The 16,649-nt window shown below is 44.0% G+C and overlaps 1 protein-coding gene across 2 annotated transcripts in view; it reads left to right on the top strand.

Annotated features, from left to right (window-relative positions):
- RAP1B (RAP1B, member of RAS oncogene family) overlaps positions 1 to 16,649 on the top strand; it is a 77,598-nt gene that overhangs the window by 31,678 nt on the left and 29,271 nt on the right. For both annotated transcript variants that reach the window (XM_037886999.2, XM_043548110.1), the window contains exon 2: positions 8,723 to 8,809. In XM_037886999.2, coding sequence (XP_037742927.1) covers positions 8,753 to 8,809 — 57 coding nt within the window. In that variant the 5' untranslated portion in view covers positions 8,723 to 8,752. The remainder of the gene's footprint in view (positions 1 to 8,722; positions 8,810 to 16,649) is intronic.

Below are 16,649 nucleotides of genomic sequence, written 5' to 3'. Positions count from 1 at the left end.
TCAATTCTGCCGACCGCCAGGGGTGTGGAATGCAAAAAGGAAAGGAGTACTTGTGGCACCTTAGAGAATGCAAATACTTCATCCCTTCCAAGGGCTACAAATATTTGTTCTCACACCGAGCCTTGCTCTCTGGTCGTGTTGGCGGTTAACGAGAGAGCGCGTCAGGGACAGCAAGGGCTGGCCCCCAAAATCTAAGGAGATAAAAAGGATGGACCTTTTTGGTAGGAAGGTCTCTGCCACTAGGGGCCTTCAGCTGAGGATAGCTAACCAGCAAGCTATCCTCAGCAGATATAACTTCAACACATGGGCCTCCATGTTGAAGTTTAACAAGCTGATCCCTGCAAACTCTAGGACCGAATTCTCCGCCATTGTCAGGGAAGGGAAGGCGGTGCCACAGACCTTGCGGCAGGTTTCCCTAGACTCTGCAGACTTAACCGTCCGTACCCTCTCCTCAGGCATAGCCATGAAGAGGACATCCTGGCTTGGTGTCTACGCTACCCCCCGAAGTGCAGCAAACCCTGCAAGACTTTTCCTTTGAGGGCGCAGGGCTGTTCTCCAAGCAGACAGACTCCATGGCTACCATGAAGTCATTGGGGATGCACATGCCGGCAACCAAACCCAAGCACTTCAAGCCCCAGCCACAACAACAGCACCCATATCCTCCTCAGCCAAGGCAGGATTTCTGTAGACGAAGGAGCAAGAACGAGAGGCTCAAGCCTTACAGTCCCCCTTTGGGGCAGGGCCAAGGCCAGTCCAAACCTTCATCAGGCTCTAAACCGGCCTTTTGAAGGTGCCACTGAGGATGGCGCACCTGTCTCTCCACCGGATCCTTACCCATGTTTTCTGAACTGTCTGTCCCACTTCTACTGTACTTAGTCCCAAATAACATTGGGCCACAGGGTTCTTCATGGTAGAAGTGGGATATTCTCTCCAATTCTGCTCCCCCCCCCCCCCCCCGCTTCCCCATCCATCTTCAACCACCCTTCTCACAAGCAGCTCCTTATCCAGGAGGTGCAGTAGCTCCTTGCCATAGGGGCAGTGGAGGAGGTTCCTCAGGAGCTTTCGGGCAAGGGATTCTACTCCCACTATTTCCTACCCCCCAAGGCAAAGGGGGGGGGGTTTCAGACCCATTTTAGACCTGCGAAGGCTCAACCAGTTCATGATAAAGTTGAAGTTTCACATGGTCTCCCTGAGCTCTATTATCCCATCCTTGGATCCAGGAGACTGGTATGCCACCCTCGATATGAAAGACTCATACTTTCACATAGCCATTTGACCTGTGCACAGACGATTCTTGCAGTTTATAGTCGACCACAAACACTACCAGTTCACGATCCTCCCCTTCGGCCTGTCGAAAGCCCTATGAGTGTTCACCAAGTGCATGTTGGTCGTAGCAGACTTCCTTCTGAGGAGGGAGATACAGGTATACCCATACCTAGATAACTGGCTGCTCCGGGAGCATACCAGGGAGCAGGTGGAATCTCAGGTCTGCTTAGTCAATCCACTTTCGAGAGACTGGGACTCCTTCTCAACATGAAGAACAAGTCAACCTTATCAATCCAAAGATTAGAATTCATCGATGCTGTGCTGGACTCCGTACAGGCAAGGGCGTTCCTGCCAGAGACCCGGTTCCAAGCCATAACAGACATTATGCAAAACCTCAGGCGGTACCCGACCACTACCACAAGGGGATGCCTGAGTCTCCTTGGTCACATGGCAGCCTGCACTTACGTGGTCCAGCATGCCTGACAGAGGATCAGGCCCCTCCAAGCATGGCTCGTGTCAGTATACCACCCAGAACACGATAGCCTGGACTCAGTAATGACAGTGCCAGGACACATACTTGAGTCCCAACATTGGTGGTCAACCCTCAGATGGTATGTGAAGGTGTTCCCTTCAACAGCCCACAGCCCTTCTCGTCCCTACTAACGGACGCGTCAGCTCTGGGTTTGATGGGGCGCATCTGGGAGATCTCCCAACACAGGACCTGTGGTCGCAGGACGAACTCTCCCCCCATATCAATATCAGGGAGCTCAGAGCAGTACGACTAGCATGCCAAACTTTCCAATCCCGGCTGCAAGGCCAGTGCATGGCAGTGATGATGGACAACACCACTGCTATGTTTTACATCAACAAGCAGGTGGAGCCCATTCCTCCCAGCTATGTCAGGAAGCCCTCCAGCTACGGGAATTCTGCATAGGATGCCTCCAGGTGAATGGAGTGGGCTATCTCCCAGGAGTGCAGAACAAACTAGCGGATCACCTCAGCAGATCGTTCTGCAACCACAAGTGGTCCATCCATCCGGATGTCCTTCATTCCATCTTCCAAAGGTTTCCCCAGGTTGATCTGTTGCTCCGGGTGCAAAGAGAAAGTGCTCAATGTTCTGCTCCTTCCAGAAACACAGCTTGGGTCCAATCACAGACGTGTTCCTGCTACCCTGTGGAGACTGCCTCATGTATGCCTTCCCACCAGTCCCACTCATTCACAAGGTGCTGCTCAAGATCCTCAGGGACAAAGCGGAGGTAATTGTGCTGCTGCTCTTCGAGATGTGTTGCTCGCATCTGTTCCAATACCCACCCTCCTTCCCCTCTGTCAGAGTAGCTGGCAATAAGGAACTGAAGGGGGGTCAGGTCGGCAGGGTCACATATTGAGCACCATGAAAGTGCCACTCCAGGGGGCTCCCTAGCCAACCCAATGGGAGCTGCTAAGGGAAAACTTTCCAACAACTGTGCATGCAGCACACGCACACCTAATTAGAATGGATATGAGCAGCACATCTCTAAGAACAGTTACAAGAAGGTGTGTAACCGTTTTTTACTTTCCTCTGGCCTTTTATGCAGTTCTTCACTATCTTTCCTGAAGTGTGGTGCCCAGAACTGGACACAATACTCCAGTTGAGTGCTTATCAGTGCTGAGTAGAGTGGAAGAATTACTTTTTACGTCTTGCTTACAACAATCCTGCTAATATATCCCAGAATGTCTGTCTGCTTTTTTTCTCTCTCAACAGTATTACATGATTGACTCAGATTGTTTGTGTTCCATTATAATCCCCAGATCCTTTTCTGCAGAACTCCTTCCTAGGCAGTCATTTCCCATTTTCTATTTGAGCAGTTGATTATTCCTTCCTAAAGATAATGCTATAATTTGTTCTTATTGAATTTCATATTTTGGACCTTTTCTCCGGTTTGTCCAGATCATTTTGAATTCTAATCCTGTCCTCCAAAGTGCTTGCAACCTTTCTGTTTAGTATTGTCGGCAAATTTTATAAGTGTACTCTGTCATTATCCAAATCCTTTATGAAGCTATTGAATAGAACCAAACCCAGGTCAGATCATTGTGGGACTCCACTCCAGTATGCCATTCCAGCTTGATTGTGATCCTGAGTATGCTTTTCCAACCATTTGTGCGCACACCTTTATAGAAGGTTCATCTAGGCTAGTGATACTCGGCGATTCAGGAGTCAAATTAGTGATCAGCATTTCCCAAAAGAGCCACAGCAGTGTGGATTCATTGTTTCATAAGGATAATTAAGTTGGTTTGTCATGATTTGTACTTGACAAATCCATGCTCTTATAACCTTATTTTCTTGTAGGTGCTTACAAATTGCTTATTTGCTCACTTAGGTACCAAAGTTAAGATGACTGGTCTATAATTCCGTTGGTTGCCCTTATTCCCCTTTTTATAAATAGGTACTATATTTGCCCTCTTCTGGTCGTTTGGGATTTTTCCCATCCTCCATGTGTTCTCAGAGCCCTGGTGTAGACTAAGGGTGTGGGGTTCGATCTGAGTTATGCAACTTACCGTTACCGTGACTTACCGTGGTGTGTCCACCGCGGTGAGTCAACTGCTGCTGCTCCCCCGTCTACTCTGCCTGCGCCTCTCCTGGTGCTGGAGTACAGGAGTCAACAGGAGAGCGCTCGGGTCGATTTTTATCGTGTCTGGACTAGACACGATAAATTGAGCCCCGATCAATCGCTGCCCACCGATCCGGCGGGTAGTGAAGACATACCCAAAGATAATCAGTAATAGCTCAGATCTTTTCAGCTAGTTCCTTAAGTATTCTAGGATGTATTTCATCAGGCCCTGCTGACTTGAAGACTTCTAACTTGTCTAAGTAATTCTTAATATGTTGTTTTTCCTATTTTAGCCTCCGATCCTATTCCATTTACACTGATTTAACTATGTTGTCCAATCACTGCTAACTTTTTTTTGGTGAAAACAGAAACAAAGGCATTTAATGCTTCAGCAATTGCTGTGTTTTCTGTCTTTCCTTTGTCATAGAGTAATGGGCCTACCTTGTCCTTGGTGGTCGTCTTGCTTCCCACATTAATAAAGAAAAAAAGTTTCCTTTTGTCTCTAGCTAGTTCAATCTAATTTTTTGCCTTGACTTTCTAATTTTGTCCATACATGCTTGTTGGGTTTTTATTTTCATCCTTTGTATTTTGACTTAGTTTCCACTTTTGATGTGACACTCCTTTGAGTTTCAGGATTTGAATTTCAGTTTATAGGCATTTAAATGTCTAGAGTTTTTATAAATAATGGTTGGTAACATTTTTGGAAGGGATATTAAATTTTAATAGCTAGAGATTGGTTTAAGACTTGAAGCATAGCGACTTATAATGGGAAGCAGATTATCCCACCTCTACTTACTAAAGGGTTCTTGCATCTTTTGAAGCATCTGGAAATAGCCACTGTTAGAGATAAGGATTTTGGACTGTATGGATCTCAGGTGTGTTCTAGTGTGGCAGTTCCTTTGCAAGTGTACTTATTTTAGCTGACACCTGTTAGTACTTACCCAAAAAATAGAAAAACTTTCTCTCCCCTGGGGAAAAAAGAAAGCACATGCTGTCTTCACTTTTATATCATTCCTTGTACCTTACATTACTGTTTTCTCAAAGAAGTTATTACAAAAATTCTTGTACACTAAAACTCATTAGTTCACCCAGAACAATTGTTCACTTCCTAACTTGCAACATCCACTATTTTTACAAACGTTGCTTTTAAAAAGCAAGGCTAGGACATTGACAATATAACTTAGTTTTTAACTAATCATTCTAATTGTACTATAGTCCATTTTGTAAAAATAAAAACTGAATGAAACATTGCTATATAACTACTTTGACACACACAGTAAAAAATGTGCTAACTAGCAATGTCCAATTCTATGTACTTCCTATATTTTGATGTTTTACATTCAGAAACAAATTCTGGGCATTACTTCATCAAGTAAAGTTAAAATGACAGTCCTGCAGCTTTGATTGTATACATGCTTGGTCAGATCAAAGTAATTCTTAGGTTTCCCATGTCTGGTGTATTTTTTTTTTTTTTTTGTCTATATATTACTTCTGTTATGTTGATGCTCTGTGGAGCAAGTGTACAATGGAGATTTTATCTGGAGCTCAATTAAAACGTGCCTCCTTGTCAAGTATCAGTGGGGTCACTGTCGTAACACCTCAGAGAGAGAGACAAGGTGAGTGAGGTAATATCTTTTAGTGGACCAACTTCTGTTGGTGGAAGAGACAAGCTTTTGAGCTCCAAGTTTGAAAGCTTGTCTCTTCCAGCAACAGAAGTTGGTCCACTAAAAGATATCTCACTCACACTCTCTAATATCCTGGAATGAACACTGCTACAATAACAGTGTATGTGACTACATAGACTTGCTAACAATGATGGTACCTTGTAGATGACTTTTGAAATGAGGTTTTGGGAAGCATGGATAGACAGTATTGCAGCAAAGAGGTGAAGAACCATGGTGGTATTGATACAACTATTCCAAACACAAGCAAAGCAATGGATGTTCGGGTAGTAGTCAATCACCAGATCAGCCTATTAGTGAACTTCAAATATGAGTATTATGTAACTTCCACACCATCAGGCATCCATTTCCTGAAAGATGACACATTGATTTTTTTTTTTTTTTTTTCAGGTCACAGGGCATCTTGACTGTGTGTGTGTGTGTGTGTGTATGAAAGAAAGGTTTTTTGTTGTTTGTGGAACATCTTAATCTTGCTATGACTGTTGCTGGAAGAAATCTATAGATAATATATGCATTCCTGTTTAGAACTCCCTCAAGCTTTTAGAACACTGAGTAAGGGGAGGATAAAAATGTATCAGCTTTCTAAACTTTTATAACTGCTAGTTGGAATGCTTATCTCTTTTTTCCAGGCAAGAAGAGAGCTAACTATTCTTAAAGATATTTCCTTTATTCAAACTAACTGGGGGTATGCCCAAAGCATTTCCACTAAATTAAATCTTCAGACTTAGTGGAGGGTGGAGGCAAAATACTTTGGATAAAGAATAAAAAACTACAGTCAGTACGTGCTATAGATTCCTCAGGACTAGACAGCAAAATTCCTAGATGGTTTTCAAGGACTTTGAAAATGGCAACACATATTAAGGCTAGTTTAGAAGGCCTTTGGGGTAGGGCTTAAGGAGCTATGTGCACTCAGTGCTATAAAATATTACCTCACACTTCACACGTAACAGTTAAATATAGGTTTTATCAGAAGTTCCTATGTTAAGGGCAGCTTTCTGAACCAGAAATTTAGAATTCCAGGGATCTCTTCTAGACCCAATGCCACTCAATATTTTTATCAGTAGTCTGGAAGTAAATATAAAATAGCTGCTGATTTTAAAATCTTGTGACATACAGACTGGTGGAGTGGTAAATATTGATGACAGGGTAGTCACAATGATTTGGATCACTTGGTATGCTGGGCCTATTTGATCAAAGACAACTTGCTACCTCCAAATGCAAGGTGATAAATCTAGAAGCAAAAAATGAAGGCCATTCTTGCAGAGCTGAAAACTATTTTTGGAGAGCAGTGACTCTGAAAAGGATTTAAGGATCATTAGTGGAGTTACAACTGAACATGAGCTCCCAGTGCAATGATTAGGGCCCTACCAATTCACAGCCATGAAAAATGCATCATGGACCTTGAAATCTGGTCTCCACCTGTGAAATCTGGTCTTTGTGTGTGTTTCCCCTATACTATAAAGATTTCATGGGCGCGACCAGTGTTTCTCAAATTGGGGGTCCTGACCCAAAAAGCAGTTGTAGGGGGGTTTGCAAAGTGTGGGGGTTTTTTTGTTTTTTTTTGGGTGGGAGCGGTGTCACAGTATTGCCACCCTTATTTCTGCACTGCCTTCAGAGCTGGGCAACCAGAGAGCGGTGGCTGTTGGCCAGGCACCCAACTTTGAAGGCAGCAGCACAGAAATAAGGGTAGCTGTATCGCAACCCTCCCCCCTACAATAACCTTGCAACACTACACCCTGCAACTCCTTTTTGGGTCAGGACCCCCTACAATTACAATACCATGAAATTTCAGATTTAAATAGCTGAAATGAAATTTACAATTTTTAAAATCCTATGACCGTGAAATTGACCAAAATGGACCATGAATTTGGTAGGGCCCCAGCAGTGCAGTAGCAAAAACAGGCTAGTGTGGTCCTTGGATGTATAAGTAGGGAAGTAATTAAAAGTAACCTTCCTTATTCCTATTATCTCTGCATATGGTAATGGTGAGAGAGATCCTGAATATTGACTCCAGAACTGGATTCAACATTTTTATAAGGATGTTGAAAAACTGGAGAGGGTGCAGAGAATAACCACATTTTTTGAGGGCTGAAAAAAGTCTTGCAGTGAGAGACTGAAGATGCTCAGTCTGTTTAGTGCTTCAAAAAAAAATTTTTTTTTTAAATCAGGAGGTGACTTAATTATAGTGTGCAGGTTCTCTCACAGAGCGAGAGAGTACCAGATACTAGAGGGCTGCCTTATCTATCAGAAAGGTATAACAAGACCAATATTTAGAAGTTAAAGGCAGACAAATTCAAATTAGAAGCAAGATACCAATTTTTGATTAACCACTGGCACAAACTACCGAGGGAAGTTGTTTGGTTCACAGGAGTAACTGGATGAAATTCTCAAAGAACAGGCTTGTGTTGTACAGGATCAGATTAAATGATCTAATGGTCCCTTCTGACTTAGTCTGTGAACAGTGTCCCATATGTATATGTGCCTCCGTTATTGGAAAGCCTGTGTGTAGGTAAAGAAAATTGCTGGCTGCTTCCAAAAAGTTGGGAGAGAATTTAACTGTTCAGTAAACCAGTGGACACAATGGTGGAGACCTTGGGCAAGATAAAGACATTCTAACCCTAGGCAGGGCAGTAAAAGCCACAAGCTGTTTTACAGAGTGGAAAAACTAGTTATTGATATATAATTAGTTGTACTCACAAGGCTGAAATATTTTGTAATGGATCTTAGTGCAGGCAGCACATGCAGAGATATAGTGTGATCCTTTTGGTATTGAACTAGAAACAGTTTTCAAAATGGTATAAATTTAACTGTTCTGGCAATGAGGAAAGTATTCGGGAGGCATACTTTTAAATTGGTGGATAAGTAGAATTGCTGCTATTAATAGTAATCCTGAGTACAGGTTATGACTGCCAGTTAGGGTCTGTTGTTTCCATATCGTATAGTAAATCAAGAGGCAGCTTGCTTAGATTATGCCTGCCTTAGTTCATTTAGTGGTCGGTATCCTGCAGTTATCAGCCAATATTAAATTAGTGTTAAAATTAGTTTTCTCAAACAGTGAACATCCAATAGATACATAGCTATAGGCATAGTTACAATACATTAATACTGTAATATACTTACATTCTTGTAATGTGGTTGTCCTTTAGCAGAAGTTTGGGATCTAATTTTTTTTATTGTGTATTTTAGGTATCAAGGGGGTGACTTAACACTTTCACCATGCGTGAATACAAGCTAGTTGTTCTTGGATCAGGAGGTGTTGGAAAGTCTGCTCTGGTAAGTGGTATTCCTTTAACTACTGTAACTAATCTCTTTGAAGCAGTTTAGACTTTTCTTTTTCTACTGACTTGAGACCTTATTTTTAGTTAGTAGGTAGGTGTACTTTCATGCACACTTCCATATGTGCATGGAAACTAATGACTAGCATGTGCACGGCTAGATATAGACACTCACCTCCCCATGTATATAGGCAAGCTTGGGCTTTGTGCATGCACATCCAGTATCTGGTGCCCATTTGTGTGCATGAATGTACACTTGCCAAACTGCTGGAAATCAGACCCTTAGTACTAAAAGGATGCTTAACTTAACCTTAGGAACACATTCTTTCTGATCTCATCAACTTGAAGATTAAGCCTGAAATATGTCTAAGATCTAAGTTTTACTTTATCTATGTCTGGTTTTGCAGTCATAGTGCTTTTCAGCCATAGCTTTCAATGTTTTGCAAAGGAAGGAAAGTACATCTCTACTGCACAGGTGAGAAACTGAGGCTATCAAGGTGAAATAACTTATCAAAGGTCACTCATATATTTGGTCAGTTACAGGGGTGGAAGTGGAACAGATTCTGGTCAGGTCAGTTCCCAGTTCATTGGATGACTGTGCTAGCTACTGACACAATGGTGGTGTTTTGTTTTTGTTCTCCCCCACCCTGATATTTTCTTGGTTACATTCACCAGTATAGTGAGGAGATATACTGCTCTGGAAAACTTACTGAGGAGTTCATGCCTGATTGGGCACTGGTACCAAAGCCATTCCACCCAGTGCTGCAACCGAGTCTTGGAGTGGTCTATTTTTGAGCCTCTCCCTACCCTCTCTCCACCTCACTACCACCGTAGCTGAGCCTGCAGGGTTGGGCTTCTGCTTTCTCTTGGCTCTTGCTGCTGCTGCCACCATTGAGCCTCGTGAGACCAGGCTGAGGAAAGAGGATGCTTCTGTTCATTACTTACTCTCTCCAAATGTCCAGAGTTGAGGAAGGAAGGGAATTCTGCAGTGGTAGAGAAATGGAGTATATTTCCCCAAAGATGGGATGGGGAGAAGGGGAAAGGATTTCTTCAGATGGAAGAGGAAGTGTTGAAATAGTGATGGGATTCCCAAAGTGCTTGGGGGTAGGGAGGAGCAGGAGGGTTGCACAGAATGAGTTACAGGACAGAGGAAGGAAGGTTTCAAATGTTTAAGTAAATGTGATACGTAACCTGGCTAAGAAGGCACGTTCTGAAGTTGGGCAAGACCACAAATATTGCCTTTTGCCAGTCCACTCTATTCCTGGACTCTTAAATGAAAAGTAATTTGGCCCTTGCCACAGAATGCATAACACCACTGATCTAGACAGTATTTTTGTTGCTGCAATTTCATTTGAATTACTAATTGGAGAAACATAATACTTAATCTGTATGGTCAACAGTTCTAAGGGCAACAAATACAAAACGGAGTACAGTGAAGTTGAAACAGCATACTTGGGTTACAGTATGTATACATACTGGTTTTGTAAAATTTAATCTCACTTTTTCAGTTCATTCCATTGTGCCCACTTTTGCTCGGTTGTTAATCTGATAAAAGTAGTAAGTCTCTCCACTTCCTAATTTATTCTGGCCAACCATATTTCTATATTTAGTATTGGTGTGCAGCCATACCGTTTTAGCCGTAGTGGGAGAATGAGGCCATTTGCAGGGACTTATTTCTTATGCATCTGAGTGTAGAAATTGTCCTGGTTTGCTCTCAGTTTGGGTTAAATTAGTGTTAAATGTTGTATGAGTGGGACAGTGCAGCATATGTAAGTCTGGGGTGATGTACAGTTTCGTAAAATCAGATTTGTTTTTACCATTAGTGCAGATTTGGAATATCTCTTGGATTTATGCCTGTCAATAAATGAAGTGATTGACTTTTTGTTGGTGAATCTATATTTGCACTTAATTTGCCTAAAATGTTCTAATAATCTTAACTGCAATAGGCATTAAATCAGTGTCTTCATTATGAACCCTGTATTTGAGGTGGCTTATAACTTGCCTGCTTTTGCTTTGACTGATGTAAAAATTCAAAAAGGTACAATTTTGAGCAACTTGATATTAAATCTGTTCAGGAGCTTGTTTGTATTTTAAACTTAGTTCTGTGTGTGTGGATCCCATTGTAGGTGCACATGTATCGGAGATCAAAGACTTTTGAATAGCAGTGTCTGGGGCTACTTGTCTCCTTATATTCATAAAGGGCAGTCAACTGGAATCCTGCCTCAGTTCCATCTTGCTGCTCATGGCAACAAGACAATTTAGCAAATGTCCAACTTGCTACTCTGTAGAAACTTTGAAACCATTTTTAAACCAACTTTGTGAAGAAATTTTCATTTTCACGCTCCCATCATATTAGATGCTCTGAAACTGTAGACCACCTTCTGCTGTGTACAGCAGGGTGGGTGCTTAACACTAACCACCATGCCTTATGGCAAAGTCCAGACTTTCAGGTTTCATACCCTGCCTGTCCTGTGACTGACTGATCCTCTCAAGGATGGACATAGCCAGTGCCTCTTTTGCTTCTGGTAGAGCCACATCCCAGAGAGGCCTCTGCGTGCAAGTGTTCTTTCTCCAGCAGCTGCAAATCCAGGGATGTGCAGCTCAAGCCGTATCTGTTAGGGCAGTCCTTATGGGTCACTTGAGACCTAGAGGTGATGGTCGCTCCCAGAGCGACACCAGATAAGCCAATATCAGCCAGTGCTCCCTCAAGTCAAGCACAAGTTATACATTGGAATTGGGCAGTAGAAAGAGGGTGAAAAGGATGCCATCAGAACTGGCACTAATGACTAGCCAACCCCCTCAAAATCACCAGCTGCCCAGGCAGCAAAGCCAGCACTTCTCACTATAGAGGTGTCACTGAATCAAAGCCAGATATTCCAACATTGCTCCAGGCACTAAGGAAAATTACAAAAAGAGGAGATCCAACATTACTCCAAGGACAGAGCCTCTGTGTTCTCAATCAGAACTGGAATGGCCTGGTGGAAAAGAGACGCCATGGTGACCTCTTTCCTGGTATTGTGACTGAGCCCAGTAAGGGCCTGAGATTTGTCCTGGAGGGATCCATATCCCTTTTGGAGACATTCCATTTCCACTAGGCCTGGGTGGCCATCATAGCTGACAAATGGGCATTGAACATCTCCCAAGGCTACCCTATACATTTCCACTCCTTAATCATGTACCTATCCCCTTCCCTTTTCCGGGACCCATCTCACAAGAGCCTGTTACAATTAGAAGTGGTGTCATTGCTTTGTCTGGGAGCTCTGAGAGGTACCTATGAAGTACAGAGGAAGAGGCTTCTACTCAAATATTGCCTTGTCTCAGTGAAGAAGGGGATTCTCTATCCTCTCCTAGATCTGAGAGACTCACAAATACTTACACCATCTCAGATTCAGAATGGAAACACTTGTCTCTATCATTCTGTCTCCTTCCACCTCAAATTGGCTCGAGGACAGTTCTCAGCAGGAAATAGTAGCAAACCTAGCCTGTTCTTTCAACTGGGTTTTTTAGTGAACTAAGAAAAATAAGCCTTTAGCCTGTTAGATAAGACTGTGAACACTGATCGACTCCAGGTCAGTGAGTGTACCTTGCCAAAGACGGTCTTGTGAATGCATTAGCTATTATTCTAGATAAAAGTAAACCCAACAATGATGGTACCTGTGTTTTGGGGCTGCTAAGCCATATGTCAGCATGCTCATACGTAATGTTTTTTGCTAGACTTCACCTATGGCAGTGGTCACCAGCGAGTCGATCGCGATCTCCTGTGGTGCAGCATGGCTGCCACTAGGGCAGACTTGCTGCCTCCCCTGACCCCACGCCGCTCCCGGAAGCGGCCAGTGCAGCCCCGGGGGCAGGGAGAAGGGGCAGGGGTCTGCCTCCGCACTCTGTTCCTGCCTGCAAACACCATTCCTGCAGCTCCCATTGGCCAAAAGAGCTGTGGGGAGCAGTGCTTGCAGAGAGGGGCAGTGCGTGGAGCCAATTGTCATCCCCCTCCTGGGGCCAGAGGGGTGCATTGGCCTCTTCTGGGAGCAGTGTAGGGCCAGGGTAGGCAGGGAGCCTGCCTTAGCCTTATTGTGCGTGCTGCTAACCAGGAGCCACCGGAGGTAAGTGCTGCCTGGCGGGAGGCTGCACCCCATTCCTGAGCCCCCTCCCAGAGCCAGTACTCCATCCTGCACCCCAAGCACCACCCTGATCCTCCCAGTGCCAGCACCGCAAACTCTCTTCTATACCCCAACACTCTGCCCCAGCCCAGAGCCCCCTCCTGCACCCAAACTCGCTCCTAGAGCTTGCACCCCACACCTTCTCCTGCACCCCAACCCCCTGTCCCAGGCTCAGCCCGGAGCCCCCTCCCACACTGCGAATCTCTCGGCCCCAGCCCAGAGCCCATCCCTGAACCCCAACCCTCTGCCCCAGCCTGGTGTGTGTGAGTGAGGGTGGGGGAGAGCAAGCAAGGGAAGGGGGAGGGGTGGAGAGGGCGGGGCCTCAGGGAAGGGGCAGGGTAAATTCTGGGTTGCCCTTAGATTCAAAAAGTGATCTTGGGCGTAAAAAGGTTGGAGACCATTGACTTATGGCCATTCCAGCTCTAACTCAGATAAGTCTATTTCCTAGCAAAACGCTAAATAGGACTGACATGGTGGAAGGAACCCAAAAATAGGACAGGGAGCCCACCTGGACAACCTGCATATGCAAGGGAACTGGTCCCCATAAGACCTGAGACTCTTCCACATCAGTGTCTTGAAGCTCTAAGCCATCAGGCTAATCTACGTAGCTTTCCTGCCTATTTTTCTAAAATCCACCATGCAGATTCTGACTGGCAACGTGCAAGGAAGCATACACTCATTTCTCTTTATGTCTGGAAGCTATCTAGCTCTGAGCATGATGCCACCAGAACAGAATAACTGGACGGCTTTTCACCTCCCGGGAGTCAGCAACAACCTCGCAGACTTCCTGAACAGACAATCTAGTACCACTCAAGTGGTCACTGTAGAGATCAGTCATAGCGCCATGCCATAAATATAAAGGGAAGGGTAAACGCCTTTAAATCCCTCTTAGCCAGAGGAAAAAACCCTTTCACCTGTAAAGGGTTAAGAAGCTAAGATAACCTTGCTGGCACCTGACCAAAATGACCAGTGAGGAGACAAGATACTTTCAAAGCGGGGGGGTGGGGGGGACAAAGGTTTTCTGTCTGTGTGTTGCTTTTGCCGGGACCAGAGCAGGAATGTAGGTCAGAACTGTAAAGAGTTAGTAAGCAATCTAGTTAGATATGCGTTAGATTATGTTTTGTTTAAATGGCTGATAAAATAAGTTGTGCTGAATGGGATGTATATTCCTGTTTTTGTGTCTTTTTGTAACTTAAGGTTTTGCCTGGAGGGATTCTCTGTTTTGAATCTGATTAGCCTGTAAGGTATTTACCATCCTGATTTTACAGAGGTGATTCTTTTACTTTTTCTTTAATTAAAATTCTTTTAAGAACCTGATTGCTTTTTTGTTAAGATCCAAGGGTTTGGGTCTGTGTTCACCTATGCAAATTGGTGAGGATTTTTATCAAGCCTTCCCCAGGAAAGGGGGTGTAGTGCTTGGGGGCGACACTTTGCGGGGGAGATGTTTCTAAGTGGGCACTTCCCCTGTTCTTTGTGTAACACTTTGGTGGTGGCAGCATTTAACCTAAGCTAGTAAGAATAAAATTAGGGGGTCTTTCATGCAGGTCCCCACATCTGTACCCTAGAGTTCAGAGTGGGGAAGGAAGCTTGACGTGCCAATATGCCTGTGTTGGCAGATCCGGTGGTATACTTGTTCAGCGCTAGGTGTCAGAACTCTTGTTCAGAGGAGGTGTGAGGTTGGGGTCATTACTTGACACCTTCCTTTTGTAGTGGTCACAAGGTCTTCTATATGCCTTTCCATCAATTTCCAGGGTAAAGTCAAAATCAAATGACACAACCACAACCATGCTTATGCTCCCCTACTGGTAGAGAGAGTTTTGGTTGACAGATCTTCTACAAATATCTGTTCATCAACCTGTCTCAGTCGCAGATTACCTGGATCTAATCTCACTGCACTGTGGCCAGATACTGCATCCAGACTTGAAGTCAGTGACCTGTCAGTGAGGTTGTTAGCTGAATACCACACACCATGACTGCTGCCTACATATCCTAAAATTAACGAGGTTCTTGATATGGGCAGCCCAAAATAGACTAGGTCCAGACCAACCCTTGAAAACAGATTCTGTACTACCTATTGCACGTAAAACAGTCTTTCATTAAGTTTTGCTACGGTCAGCAACTTCAGCTTCCCATCCTCCTATATAGTCATGCTCTCTTTTCTCACCTAATGGTATCTAAGTTTCTCAAAGACCTATTGCATGCTTACTCACCAGAGACCCTCTTCCCACCAGGAACCTCAACAAAGTCCTCCTTAGACTCATGGAGCCTCCCTCTGAATCTCTTTTGGAATGTTCTTTTGAAGGTGTTCTAGTGGCTATCACTTTAGCCAGAAAAGTGAGCAAGCTTGAAGCATTTATGGCTGAAACTCCCCTTATGATATTCCAGAGGACCAGCATAAGGTAGCACTAAGTCCTCATTTATCTATCTCACGCTGCATCGGGAAAAAACTGTGCACCCATTCAGTGTCTCCAGGACTTCGTGCTATTATGTTGATGAGACTAAACCGTTCAGACTGTCCCAATCTGTTTCTGGCTATAGCCATGTGTTCAGGCCATCTCTTCACAGAGAATATTGAAATAGATAACATGTCTCATATTCCCAGCTGGCTACTACACCTCTCCCACCGAACATTAAGACTCACTTCACCAAAGCTCAAGTGGCATCCTTCTCCTGCTTCAAAAATGTGCTGATAGAAATCTGCAAAGCTCTCTCCTTGACATGGAGTAACTCACTGACTGTCAAGCATTAAGCTTTGGACTTGGCTTTGGACCTGGCTAAGTTCAGGAGAGCAGTTCTGAAATCACTTTCTAACTAACAGAGCTGGTACTCCTCTCTGCTACCATCATGAGCAGCATACTGCTTGTTACGCATCTACAGTGGGGTGTACGCTGACGCATTCAGGAAGAAGAGACCTGCTACTTTTCCTACAGTAATTGTGGTTCTTCAAGATTGTCAGTGCAGAACACACACACGTACGTACGTACGTACGTTCCATCTCGACGTTAGGAGTCCTCAGCTATCAATCTCACATATAAGGGATTCTGTTTTATCGCAGCTGGAGGGAGGAAAAAAACCTGTAGGACCAAGGATGGGACACAATGATGGATCTGCTTTCTGGAGTTGCAGGCCACCAGCAGATTGCTCTTTGGGGCAGCAATTACTTGCTAGCAAGTTTTGTTCTGTCAAACTCTGCCACTCACAATCACTTGCAGAAAAATATTTAGATCTTACAAAGCGCTTTTCACCCGAATATCAGAGCACTCTGCAGAGATGGGTAAACGTCATTATCCCCATTTTACAGATGGGGAAACTGAGTTACAGAGAGGGGAGGGTTAGTAAAAGCCAAAGTAGAACCAAGGTCTCCAGATTCCTGTCAATCACTGTTTTAAACGTCACCCCCTTCTTGGTAGGGAGACATGCACATTTATTTTCAAGTTCTGGGTAAAAAATTACTAACTGTGGCTTCATCTTGCTAGCAAGTCTAAACTCCGTCAACATCTAATATCTGAATGTTCTGACGTTATTGCATACTTTGATACAGGTGTTTGACACTGTTTTGTTTTGTTTTTTTTTTTAAATCCATCCTGAAGTGCTTATAGTCTTATTTCCCAAATTATTGAAAGTTGAATTTCCCCTCCAGGGAAATCAGTTGTGCATGCAGCATCCTGTCCAATGTCAGCC

This window comes from Chelonia mydas, chromosome 1, assembly GCF_015237465.2.
Source record: "Chelonia mydas isolate rCheMyd1 chromosome 1, rCheMyd1.pri.v2, whole genome shotgun sequence".
Taxonomy (NCBI): Eukaryota; Metazoa; Chordata; order Testudines; family Cheloniidae; genus Chelonia; species Chelonia mydas.
The sequence above is the reverse complement of the archived record's forward strand: the minus strand, read 5'-3'. Positions and strand labels throughout refer to the sequence as shown.